Below are 14197 nucleotides of genomic sequence, written 5' to 3'. Positions count from 1 at the left end.
CTAGTAAGTTCTCGTTAGCAAAAACATTTCACATGGCTCTATGCATTTTTACAATCCACGCATTGCCGGCGGTGGTGCAGCCTCAGAAAGCCTGAATGGTGCACTAGTGATGGGCCTGCTGGCTTAGGGAGGACCAGGCACCGCAGCTGGAGAGAATCCCCGGGGCTCCGGCGCCCCTCCAGACACTGCCGACAGAAGGCACGGGACAAGAAGACACGGGAGAACGTGCAGCCTGCAGGGAGGAGCCGAGGCCGAACTGGTGCCGCTACATCCTCCTGCGATGCCAGCACTACTGCTGCTGTTGGGCACCTGGTTCACTTGCTCATGTGCTGCTGCTTGGAATGGCCCAACCAATGGCTAGTTGGTGTCACCTTGCCTCGGGCGGCTTAGTGTCCCTTGTTGCTTGCCCACGCTCCTTCACATGCTGTCAGTAGAATATGGGCGATAGCCAGGGAGGAGAAATCCAATGCTGCACGATGGATCATCGTCCTGTCATATTTTCTGAAGAGGAGCAGAAGCAGAGTTTCGGTAAGTTATTTCTTAATAAAGGCTTTGCAATTTTAAAGTTAAATATGTCTTGGTGTTTTTTGTACTGGTCCTTTAAGCAGTATTGTTTAATAATTTAGCCCTAATGTTGATGAACATGTTAAACCCATGATAACATGTTTGAGTAAGAATAGAGCAGTCCAGCACTATTTAGGCACAATCAATAATGAAAGCTTATAAAATCATGTATTAGACCATACTAGGATGTTGTTTAAAAAAAGTCCACACATTTGTTTGAGAAAAAAATATAAAGTTTCCAAATAACACAATAGGTCCCCTTGTTCATTCTAGAATGATCTAATAAATATTGTCACATTAGAAATTTCATTTAGTGTTGAATTTGCTTTATGCACACACAATCCCACATGCAAAGAAATCAGTTCCAATCTTAATGGTGTTTTAGGGTTGTGGTGGAAAAAGAAAGAAAGCAAAGCACATAAAGGTGTAGGGCACACTGGGGCACAAGATGGACACAGACCTCATGCAATGTGAGTGGGAAGGGTACATACCCAGAAAGCATCTCTTGGGATGAGTTTTGAGTTCTTCATCCTTACTATCTGAGGCTACAAAAATATTAACAAGAAAAGAAGAAGAAAACAGAAGGTTCATATAAAACATATGCATTTTAGAGATACTATTTCCTAAATACTGTGTGCACAACTTCCTTTCCTAGAAGAGCCAAATTCAAATGATGGTTGACATCCCAGTGCTATGAAGTAGAAATTCCAACCGTGCATTACATTTACAGAGAGGCTCACATCCATTACGTGTTGCATAGTAGAGAAACAGCTATTGCAGAAGATAATTATTAGCAGTAATTAGTGTGGTTTGATGAGAGGGTAGTTATGCCAAGGTGACAGTACCAGCTTTTCAGAGGATATTAAGCAGACATTTAAATTAAGCTTATGAACATGAGGTCATTTATTTGCTTTGTTTAGAAAAGATACACAAAACTAGAGAATCTATCAGGCATAACAAATTATAAAATATACTTTACTGGCCAAGCTGAAATAATATAAAACTTACTGTCACATACCTAGAGCATTGTCTCTTTTATAACACCTGTTATTCAACAGTATCTTTTATGGACACATAGCTAGCCAAAGAAGCTGTAGTGCTTATTATCAGCTGCAATTCCACTGGTCTTTCACCACAAGAATTTATACAATGCAAACATCTTATCTAATTCCACTTTGTTACTATGGCCATAAGAGTGATAAAATTGACCTTTTATGTAAGGATCAAGAGGGTGCAATAAAAGGAAATCGACTGGCTATAATATACCTTACCTAAACCTACTTAGCCTGGTCCCACATTGATTTTTGCATAAGATGGAAGCAGAAGGGCTATTAATAGCCTACAAATGCCATGGTCAAGGTATTTCCCATTTAAGTAAATGGGTAACTGCTACTGAAAAAAAATGTTTTGTCCACCATGTTTCTTCCTATGCAATGGGCCTTAAAGTTACAATTTAAGCCTATGTATCAAACTGCAAATTCAAAAACATTTTTGTAGGTATTTTTTGTTGGTATTTATTGTGCAACTTATCAAATAAAGGATCACAGTTTGGCTGAAACGGCTCTTCAAAGTAATATTCTGGGATTTGAGAAGTCAAGCAGGTGTGGCGGTGCCTCAGTAAAAATGGGAAAAGTGGAAATGCAAATATTTTATAAGAAGTTAAGAGAGGAGACTTAATAGGGTTTTGCTGGGTCACGGATTAAAGAAACAAAGCAGCATTACCCCTAATATTTTGCTAAAATTATTTCTTTCCTCTGCATTTGGCAAAACTAATAACTTTCCACAATTCAGTAAAAACGGGGAAAGCGGCAATGGAAACATTTTATAAGAAGTGAAGTGAGAAGACTAAATAGTGTTTTGTTGGTTCAGGGATTAAAGTTGTATGTGTTCTCCAAGGTGGGGATTTACTGGTCAGGAAATTACATTATTTCTTTCACGGGAGAATACTGACGTGTATTTAGTGGAGCCAGGTTTCATTAGTAAGGACCTTTTGACTGAAATGCCCGCTCAATTTTATTGACAAAGAAAACAAGGTTACTTTAGTGTCAATGGAATCCCAATCCAAATCATTCTTATCTGTGTTTCTAAAAGCTGTGAGTCGCCTATTTCATCTGTCAGTCTATAGACTATAGTCTATAGATTTGAAATAAACTGATTTCACCCACTAAAATTACATTATTTTTCTGGACACACTGTATAAATAATGGGATCCATTCAAACACATCTACATAAACAAGCATCCCAAAATAATAACTTTTCCTGCACTTGAATATTATGTAGCAGTTCCTTGTGTCATTGAAATATTGTATGTGACAGACTGTGGCATTTCACCCTTAAAAGGATAAGTAAACCTATAAAATAAGTGAATGTAAAATTGATGAGTGTGCTATTCTAAGCACTTTTGCAATGTACATTCATTATTTTTTTTTAATTCCAAGATATTAAAGGATACATGTACTGTTAATATGAATGAATTCTGTTACAACAGCGCCATGACACTTTTTTTTAGCTGTACAAACATCCAGGCCTTGAGCTAAAAAATGAATATATTTAAAATATATTAAAGGGAAAGGTTAAAACAAAGTAATCTTTATCAGAAAGGTCTATAAAAATACACACTAGTAAGTAATGCTGCTATGAGTGCTCTGTCAAAAGGAACACATTCATTTCCTTCTATTGTGTACACATGGGCTTCTGTATCAGACTTCCTTCTTTCATCTCTAAGGCACAGGAGGCTTGAGCATGCTCAGCATGCTCAGTTTGCTCCTCTCTCTCCCTTCTACCCTTCCTGTTGTAATTTGAGCCCAGAGTTATGAGCAAGCAGTTATGTCACACCAAGCTAATATGGCAGCTGCTATCCTAAACAAACAGAGAGAGCTTCTAGAGCTGTTTACTTAGGTATGATAAAGCATTCTACAGAATAAATATAGCATTCTATCTTGCACTATTGTGGCTAATCTATTGGCAATAAACTGCCTTGGTAGCTTTCCTTCTCCTTTAATATATAAAAATGTAAATCTTTAGTGGTTTGAGAAAAAAATATGCATGTAGGATTTGGTACTCAGTAAAAAAACCGGTAAAGTTTGAATACTTCTATAAAAACAATAAGAAAGATAGATAGGTAAATTGATAGATGACAGATAGATAGACGACATATTATTATTTTTTTACTTGATTATGTCTTTTGTCTTAACAAAGCAATTTGTTACACACATTACCGTAATTGAAATAAAACTGAAACCAAACTGTGGGTGAGAAGAAGTAGGGATGTTGTGTATGTTCAGCAACGTTAGTAGTAGAGATTTATGGTGACAGTGCAATTTCTATCACTAGCTCCAACATGCTCAGAAACATGGAAGTGAGCTCAAATTAAAAAGAAATAGCTATTGTGAGTAAGGCACAACAAAGAAATGCTAGCAGGTAGAAAAATATATATAGTATACAGGTATCTCCAGAAGGTGCCAAAGTCCCTGCTTTTCAATTTTTTTAAAGAAACTAATTATTTAAAATATGAAGACAACACAGTCAGCTAAACAAATCTTCATGCCTGTACAGATACTGGGCTGACAAAATGAAAAAATAGAACAAAGTATACAACTTAATAAACCTTGGCCTTTAAAAAAATAAAAATTTAATTTCAGGTTGCTTTTATCTATCCTTCTGCACCAGGAATAAGATGTGACCCCAAACACTGTGCACTTTCTGTTCATCAGAACAGGATATCTGGGGATTCATGCAAAACTCAACCAACTACAGTCCCTGTCCCCTGCAGAATTTCATCTTATTTAAACAGTGGTGCACTGCATATTACAGAAGTTAACTTACTGCTTAATTTTGTAGGCTTAATATACTTTTCTCTCCCACTGTCATTTCTCCCAGTGTGCTATGTGCCAGCCCCTGTGTTTCTCAGCATGTTATTTGGAAAGTAAAAGAGTATAGTTCAAAAGACAGCACAGAGCGCTTCCGGTTGCCATTAAAGAAATTGTAGAATAAGGGGAAAAGAATGTAGAAGAACAAAATGGCAGCAGGAGGCAATAAGCAACAGAAATACGGACAACTGACAGCAGAGCTGAAAATATGGAAAAACACCACGGGTGGGTACAGGTAAGCACTGAATAAATATAGCCAAATACAAGTAAAGCTAGATTTAGAATAAGTATCCACTTAGGGCTATATGTCCTACCTGAAGTGAAAGAATACCAAATTATGATTAGTTATATTTAAAAGGGTTGTTTGCCTTCCAACACTTTTCAGTTCAGCTGGTTTCAGATTGTTCCCCAGAAATAAAGACTTTTTCCAATTACTTTCTATGTGTGACTGTTTTTCTAATATTGTGAAGTGTAAATTGTCATCAACTAAATGTTGTAAAATTATAACAGTTTAGAGTCTGCACCTAAATTACTGAGCTGCCAGACTCAAATACCAGAGACAGGGACATTAAAATTCAAACTTAGATTTTGGAAAACTTTAAAAAATAAAAGATGGAAAGTAATTGAAAAAAGTCTTTATTTCTGGTAAACAATCTGAAAACAATTAAACTGAAAAAAGGTGTTTGAAAGTTGAACAACCCCTTTAATTAAATTATGATAAAAAATCTCCTCCTACCTAAATGGCCTTAAGGGCAGAGACACAAGTGGAGATTTGGGGAGATTAGTCGCCTGTCTAAATCGACGTTGGGATGGCACTCGGAGAGCTTTGTTTCAGAAGTAGCCCGAAGTTTCCTTGTCAGGCGGGCAGTATCCTGCTGGGAGACTAAATCTCTCCGAATCTCCATGTGTGTTTCTGCCCTAAAGAAAAAGGGTAAAATCAGTGATTACAATCACTTGTCTGATACCCTAGGCTGGTGCTCCTGTTCGCTGTTCTTCTGTAGGAGAACCACACTTTTGGATACTAATTATGGCTCTGGATGAGACTCATGAGCAGAAAAATAATAGCTATTTTTTTGTTCAGCTTTTCACAATACTGCATGTGTGTATCCAGAATGGGCTGCAGAGAGGATCCATGAAGATGCGGCACAGTAGCACCCTGTGTCAGTGCAGTTTTCAGCAAACGTGAGCCAGACCAGGGCCTTGTCAAAAAAGTGCGGGATGCCTAATATTTCGGCAACCCCAGTAAAAGGAGTCAATTACACTGATAATGCACTGTAATTTTTCCACACTGCAATGTTGCTCCACATGTATAACAGTATTGTTTCATGGTAAAGAGCATACGTTATAAATTAGCTAAGAAAATAAATATATTTTTGAAACAAAATGATCAGCAGTGTCGGACTGGCCCACAGGGATACCAGGAAAACTCCCGGTGGGCCCAGGTGTCAGTGGGCCTCTTGCTTCTAACCATTTGGTCTATTTCATGGTCATTTCCTATTTCTTTATGGGCACAAATATGCTTAATAATGGAAAAATAGAGTATAGTATGTAGCAGGCCTGGACTGGCAATCTGTGGGTTCTGGCAAATGCCAGAGGGGTTGCTGTAAGGTCCCATGATAGACAGTTACTATTTAGTGGGCTGGTGGTAGACTATTTGGGCCTCTGTGTACTTGGAATGGCAGGGCCTATTTTGACTCCCAGTCCAACCTGGTATGTAGAGAAAAGAGACTAGGGTAATAAAGAGGTTGAATGAGGAGAGGAGGTATAATAGTTTGAAAAGTGGGCCCTCAGCCTAAGGTTTTCTGGTGGGCCCCTGGCATCCCAGTCCAACACTGTTTATCAGGTTCCTGCTCATAAGCATGGAAAGTGGGATAGCTGAGTAATGCAAGGTATGATATTTGGTAGTATCCAAAGCTTTTCCCAATTTCAGATATTTGCTGTATTAATGTAGCATCCCTCTTAAGCTTTCTTGGAGGTCCATCCCATGATCCAGGCCCCCTCAGCACATAAAACGTTACAGATATATGAAAACACTGATGCATCAGTAATCCTGACATAATTCAAATATAGGACAGCAAAAGCAGATTTACCTCAAATATCACCCTAGCTGACCTTCAGGTTGGGCTTTTATGCATTACTATGCAAGCAAATAGACTTCTTTCACAAATCTCTGAGGGCAACAACAAACAACATGGGCAGTAAGCGCTGATAAACCAATTTATGGCAGGCACTTAGTTGTGACCTCTTCTGCAGTTTCCAGGAATACAACACATGCAATTCACCTTCACAATGTGTCAACATAACATTTCAGAATTGAACTTCAATCAAATTTTTAACTGGATTACAGGTAAAAATAGGTCAAAAATAGGTACATTTTTGCATATTGTCATTCCAATGCAAAATAATTTTTAGCTTCATAGCAACATCAATGTTAATTCCTTTCTCCAAATGAATGGATTGATTTAATCACAGTAGAAGTATGAAAATATTATAGTTGCATCTTGTACAGCTTTAACGCCTAATTTTAAAGGAGTTGCCCATTTCAGGAACATAGTTTAATCAACTGTCATTGCAGATAAAGTTTGTGAAAAAAAGCAGCACTATTACTGCTTTTGTCCACTGGAATTATTTTCCACACAGCTCCAACTGAATTGTGCTAAAGTTTGATTTGTGATGTAGGCATTGATATTTCAATAAGAATAACTATTGAAACAGCACATTCACAGAAAAAGCAGACCAATTGTTTTAGTCAGCAAGACTGTGGCGTGTATTTAGAATTTTCCTTTGTGACATATGCAGATATAGGAAAAAATGAAGAAAAAGTACCCCACTAGCTTCAAACTCGCGCAGCAGTCTCTAGTGGTTTAAACCTACCTAATTAAAATAGTCACTGATGTGTGCAAATTTGCTAATAACTTAATGTAGATACCAAAGTGCTTGTGCTAAGATTAAATCAATTGAAATTCATTGATTATAATTTAATTAAATATTAGTAATACATTTCATTCGGTTCTATATAAAAGTTTCAGAAAAACATTGGTACATATACCCTTAATTGTGACCAATTCTATTTTGCAACAGTGTATCTCTTTTTTGAGGGTTAATAATCTCCCCCTTCCCAATCACTTAAAGTTAAAGTGCAAGTGCTTAACAGTTAATGGATAATAATGATTTCATCCAGATTAACCAAATTCATAATATTGAAAGTGCTCATTAGTGCTTAGAATCGATTAAAGTTAAAAAGTTAATTGATTAGAGACCGCAATAAATAGGATAATTATTAAAAAACACACAATTGCTCAGGTTCAGAAATAAGTTGGAAAATGGAAAAAGAAGGAGGTGGAGTTGTCCCAAATCTACTACCTAATTTGTTTCTATCCCTGGGACACCACAAAGTCAAAGAAGGCAGAGTACCGGGGACAAATTTACTCTAGTCCTAGACTCAAAGAAAACTATATAGGCCTAAAAAAACACAAATCCACGGGCTCTTGTGAGCTTTAGTATCAGATAGATAAGCAGAGAACCGAGCACTGGTTGAGGTTTGGAACCTCCCCACCCCCTCCACTACTTTGAAAACCCAATCGACTGAGGTATAAAAGGTTTTGAGTTAAAAAGGACTCGGAACGCCACTCGCTTATCTATCTGATACTAAAGCTCACAAGAGCCCGTGGATTTGTGGTTTTTTAGGCCTATATAGTTTTCTTTGAGTCTAGGACTAGAGTAAATTTGAGACCACAGTCCCGGGTACTCTGCCTTCTTTGACTTTGTGGTGTCCCAGGGATAGAAACAAATTAGGTAGTAGATTTGGGACAACTCCACCTCCTTCTTTTTCCATTTTCCAACTTATTTCTGAACCTGAGCAATTGTGTGTTTTTTAATAATTATCCTATTTATTGCGGTCTCTAATCAATTAACTTTTTAACTTTAATCGATTCTAAGCACTAATGAGCACTTTCAATATTATGAATTTGGTTAATCTGGATGAAATCATTATTATCCATTAACTGTTAAGCACTTGCACTTTAACTTTAAGTGATTGGGAAGGGGGAGATTATTAACCCTCAAAAAAGAGATACACTGTTGCAAAATAGAATTGGTCACAATTAAGGGTATATGTACCAATGTTTTTCTGAAACTTTTATATAGAACCGAATGAAATGTATTACTAATATTTAATTAAATTATAATCAATGAATTTCAATTGATTTAATCTTAGCACAAGCACTTTGGTATCTACATTAAGTTATTAGCAAATTTGCACACATCAGTGACTATTTTAATTAGGTAGGTTTAAACCACTAGAGACTGCTGAGCGAGTTTGAAGCTAGTGGGGTACTTTTTCTTCATTTTTTCAATTATTAACTGGCACTGACCTAGGTCAGACCTCAGCTTCTACCGCAGGGTAATTTTACTCAATAAGGGATCACTTTTTGTTCGATATGCAGATATATAACATACAAGTATAGGCTGTCCATAACTTACATCTGCTAAGAATCATTTAAACATTATATAAACACAACAGAATTGTTTTGCCACCAATATGGATTTGGGCAGCTTAGTTACCATCAAGTACATGGTCCTGTTTTATTGTTACAGAAAAAAGGAAATGATTAGGATTAGAATTATTTTCTTAAAATTAACTCTATGGGACATCCTCCTGTAATTCCAAGATTTCTGGACAATAGGTTTGCAGATTAAGTATTCCATATAAAAAAACAAAATACTTTGTGTCTTCTTCTACACACAGGAGATACACTACCAAACCACTTCATTAACTGTAACACTTCATTAGTGGTGTATCTTTTGGAATGTACGAAATGCCACATTCAATATGTGGGCCAAACCACTAGAAACCTAAAAAAAAAAACTATTAGGGAGACATAAAAAACAAAAACCCTCATTCCAATGTGGCAAAACATTTCAATCAGTGTGATGGAAATGGTATTCATAAATTAAGGGCCACAGGCATTGATAAATTAAAGAAGAGTTTAAGGGGTGGGGACCCAATCTCTAAACTTTTGCAACTAGAGACAAAATGGATTTTCTTTCTGCACACGAGAATACCAGACGGTTTAAATAGTGAATACTAAGTAACATGCTTTCAGTATACTGATAGTTATTATATATGTATATCTATGATAAAAAGTGCATATTCCCTCTGATGCTGTAATTCAGGTGGAATATGCATTTCGTCAATTTTCTCCTATATATCTCCTTCATAAATCTTCTTTATATATTTTTTTCTTTTTTATATTATTTTCCTATAAGTTTAGTATATTATATTTTTTTTTGGTACTTTTTCTTTACCCTATAGGGTAAACCACTATATGATCTATGTTCATTGGTTAGTAATTGTTTTCTTATTGGTTTGCCACTTTTGTATTGAGCCTTTCACTCATTGGTTAAGACTAAGTGTGATGTATTGTATTTTAAATGGTCGACATCCCTCTATAAGGATTGTACCAGCAGGGACAAAGATAAGAAATGTATCAACTAAATGTATCCATTTAGAACAGTTTACAGGATCGGCGACCCCCCCTCCCAGAGCTGCTTCAGAAGGAGAGAAATTACACTTTACACTTCAATATTAGAAAAACCGTCACACATAGAAAATAGAAAGTCATTGGAAAAAGTCGTTATTTCTGGTGATCTATCTGAAACCAACTAGTTGTTTGAAGGTGAACAACCCCTTTAAATACAGGTACTGAGAATAATCAAATCAGATTTAAGAGCTTCTATCAAGGAGGATATGGCAAAAGCAATTTGGTTTCTAAGCGCAATACTTTAGTTAATTTTAGATTGTATTTAACAGCTATTCTGCAGCTATATGCCAGGTTCAATTAGTATATACCTTGTTTTAGGTTTTCAAATTGTGTTTGGTTTATGCAGTTTAACTTCGATTTCGGTTTAGAATTACCAAAGAATGTGGTTTATATTTTTGAGCTTTGGAAGTGATAAAATGCCTTGTATGTTGTGTACATTTATTAATCAACATGGAAAATAAATTAGTATATTAAAGGATCAGAAAATGAAAGTGTTTTAAAGTAATTAACATATAGTATACTGTTAGCATGCACTGGTAAAAGCTGTGTGTTTGCTTCAGAAACACTACTATAATTTATATAAATAAGCTGTGTAGCCATGGGGGCAGTTTTACCAGTGCAGAGCAACAGTACATAATATGTAAATTACTTTGATACACTTTCAGTTTTTGGTGTTACTGTTCCTTTAAAAACAGAGGAGATGGAGTCAGAGGTACCATAAACTAAAGTCAGAAGGATTTATGTAGGGACTCCACAGTCCTCATGAATCATACATAAGACATACAAGGTAATTATGATTTTACTTTTCCCATCGTTAAACATATTTATAGTTAATCAAACTTAACAACAACACATTCATAAAAAAAATAGCTTCAACAGCATTTCAAAAGGTTTACTTTACATATTAGTGCTCTCAACCCTATGCAACAACACTGCAGGCTCATTTAAAGTGTGGTAGTGGAAACACTCACTTTAAAGGAGTTGTTCAACTTTCAATTAACATTTAGTATTATGTAGAAAGTGAAATTCTGAGAAAATGTGTAATTAGTTCTCATTTCTTATTATTTGTGATTTTTGAGTTATTCAGCAGCTCTCCAATTTGCAATTTCAGCATACTGGATGCTAGGGTCCAAATAACCCTAGCAACCATGCATTGAATTGAATAAGATACTAGAATATGAATAGGAGAAGACATGAACAGAAAGATAAGTAATAAAAAGTGCCAATAACAAAATATCTGGAGCTTTACAGAGCATTTGTTTTTAGATGGGGTCAGTGACCCCCATTTCAAAGTTAGAGAGAGTCAGAAGAAAAAGGCAAATCATTAAAAACTATGAAAAAAAATAAAATAATGAAGAACAATTGAAAAGTTGATTAGAATTGGCCATTATATAACATACTTAAAGTTAACCTAAAAGTGAACCACCCCTTTAAGCTAGTCCTATTCTTTGTGAGGAAACACTCTCAGCCTCCTTCTGCTACAAGGAAAGTAGTAATATGAAAGAAGCTTGGTGATTGGAACTAACCCAATAAATCTACACAGTGTGAAAACAGAAAATATCACTCCTCCTGAGTAGGGACCTAACAGCAAAAAGTAACTGCTGCAGTTGATACAGAGTTTCAAAGCAATGAACTGCTGTGACATCATCTACACACTGCCAATAGTTTGTCAACCCAAAAAATGTTTTTTTGCCTAATAAAAATATACACTTTTATAAGCAACTTTCCAATATGAATTTATTACAAATTGTTAGTGTTTTAAAAGTTATTTGTAAATGTATTTGCTAGTGAAGCAGAACCGGTTTTAAAGAATGTTGCAAAAGCCAGTCATCTCCAGCAAGACAAGTCTGTCAGTACGTTGGCTTGTGTTTCATTGTTTCAAAAGCCAGAGCCACCAGGGAAGAGAATGGGAAGGGACAGACAAGCACTACTTTCAATAGCAATACAAATACAAATTACTTAAAAACCATAAAAAAGTGTAATGAATGTATTTTTCAAAGTTGCTAAGAAATATGTTTACTTTTATACTTTAAAAGTATACCTTGCAGACTATTTACTTGAATGAAAAAGTTGATGAATTTGGCAAGGAGGGTCAGTCCTCATTGAGAGGTGTTTGTATGTTTTGTGTTACAAACCTGTGAATGATCGCCGCTTTGGGTTCAGCTCATTTGCCACACGCACTTCTGTACACAACTTCAACATAAGCAACATTGTAACAATCATTATAATACTTTGCCAAAGGAGAGGTGATTCAAAGTGGTGTCCAAACCTGATAAGAGAAAAAAATTCATATATATAATATATATATATGAGGCACAACACAAAATAAAATAATATTACAGTCATAAAAAGCAGAAGTTAGAAACAGTAACACCATAAAGAGACATTTTAAACATGTATTTTTACAGGACATTTTTTCTAACTTTGAATGTGTTCATCCAGAACCTACAAAACATTATTTTATATACAACAAAAAAATTGAATTTCTGTAGAGACCAGTGAATGGCATTTGACCCTTTTTCATTATCCTGTGTATGAAATCAAACCATTGTAATCTACACAGCCAAATTGTTATCACACAATTATTAACAGCATTAACAGCGTTATAGTAAATGCATAAAATCCCCTTTAATTTTTTTGGTGTGACTGGCTATTTAGGTGGAAAATGATAATTGAAACATTTAAAAGGAATACATGTAAAATTCCATGAGTTAAAGAAAGTTCTCAAATGGGCATTTTTTGTACAAAGTAGTTGATATGTAAAATTATTATATTACTGAATTCTCATTATTAAATAAATTACCAAATGAATCTCCATTTGTTTACTAATAAGCTTAAAAACTGGCAACTCATTAAAGATAAAAAAAAAATGAAAAAACTGGAATATTTTGCATGCATGGATCTACAGTAGCTATAAAGTACAATGCTGCTAGAAGACTCTACATTACTCACCTGGAGTGGTTATAACTATGCTGTGTTCTGAATAAAAAGTTTTTCTGAACAGTTGACAGCTAATGGATTCATTGATAAGTAAGTAGTTTCAGTGCTAGCAGAAATTTAACTGGCATAATGCTTGAAAGTGTCAGTGTACTACAGGGGGCTTTACCAAGGTTTTAGCAAACACAAATTAGCTATAGTTTTATAATATTTTTCTTTGTATTTGTTTATGGAAATATCAAGAAAAGAATATAGTTTTACATTATTCATTTTGTAGCTTCCCGGCCTTATATACAAGTGTTTATAACTTAGCTTGTAAACTCTGCATTGGCATGAGAAGTTATTGCTATGGTTCCAAATCCTTTTTTATACTGCTTAAGCTCTCTTGTCAACCCAAGCCTGGCGTGAAACACCAATACAATAGCAGTATAGCATAGCAGGTGAGAGAATATTTTCAAACCACTGCGGTGTGAGAAGAAGTAAAGAAGAACAAGTAATGGTAGAAAACAGCTGCAGAGAGCAGCTATAGGAAATGAAACAAATTCTACTAGACATACTGATAAACTGTACTGAGAGAGAACATACAATGTATGTGTTCAGAATTTTTACCAAAATGTGTATCACTATTTAAATGAATTCAAAGGTAGCCTAACTGAGTCTGGCACAACTACAATTCCCAGAATCCATCAATCGGCTAGCCAAGTGAAGGTATTCTGGGTACTGTAGTTCTGCAACATATGAAGAGATAAAAGGTTGTCTAAACCATGATGTATGTAATGAATCTAAATAATGGTTTCATACGGCTTGAAAGCCTCCTTAATGTTAGTTCTTACCAGAACAGTATTCGCAGTATATTGGCTATTAGCAGCATAAGACAAACATAAATGGAGAATCCTTCTGCATTCTGCGTCCTTCTGATATCCCTGTATTGGGGTATATATGGAACTACACCCCCAAAGATCATGGCACAGGAAGCACCCCAGGAAACCAGCATACGCAGAAAACCCCCAATCCATTCCAGGCCTTCTCTCTCCATTTCTGACAGTGTTTGCCTCTTCAGAAAGATAACTTGGTCCAGCTTGCTACAGAGAGATTCAGAATTGCTATGCCCATTCCAGACTCATAGAGATTGTTAGAGGTTTCACAAATTCCATGTTCAAAGCCTTAAGAGAGGTAAAAACAGTGGTATTTAGAACATAAAGAGAGCATATACATGGATGTTTTGCATGTATAAAGGCTGGAGTGAATGGATGTGGAACATAATAGCCAGAACACTTTTCAGCT

The 14197-nt window shown here is 35.7% G+C and overlaps 1 protein-coding gene across 2 annotated transcripts in view; it reads right to left on the bottom strand.

The window, feature by feature from the left end:
* slc66a2.1.L (solute carrier family 66 member 2, gene 1 L homeolog) overlaps positions 1-14197 on the bottom strand; it is an 82790-nt gene that overhangs the window by 59907 nt on the left and 8686 nt on the right. Inside the window, exons 2-4 of one of the 2 annotated variants that reach the window (XM_041565396.1) lie at positions 13747-14076; positions 12112-12245; positions 1056-1109 (exon numbers count right to left, since the gene is read on the bottom strand). In XM_041565396.1, coding sequence (XP_041421330.1) covers positions 1056-1109; positions 12112-12245; positions 13747-13949 — 391 coding nt within the window. In that variant the 5' untranslated portion in view covers positions 13950-14076. 2 annotated transcript variants of the gene reach the window in all.

Source organism: Xenopus laevis, chromosome 6L, assembly GCF_017654675.1.
Source record: "Xenopus laevis strain J_2021 chromosome 6L, Xenopus_laevis_v10.1, whole genome shotgun sequence".
NCBI lineage: Eukaryota > Metazoa > Chordata > Amphibia > Anura > Pipidae > Xenopus > Xenopus laevis.
The sequence above is the reverse complement of the archived record's forward strand: the minus strand, read 5'-3'. Positions and strand labels throughout refer to the sequence as shown.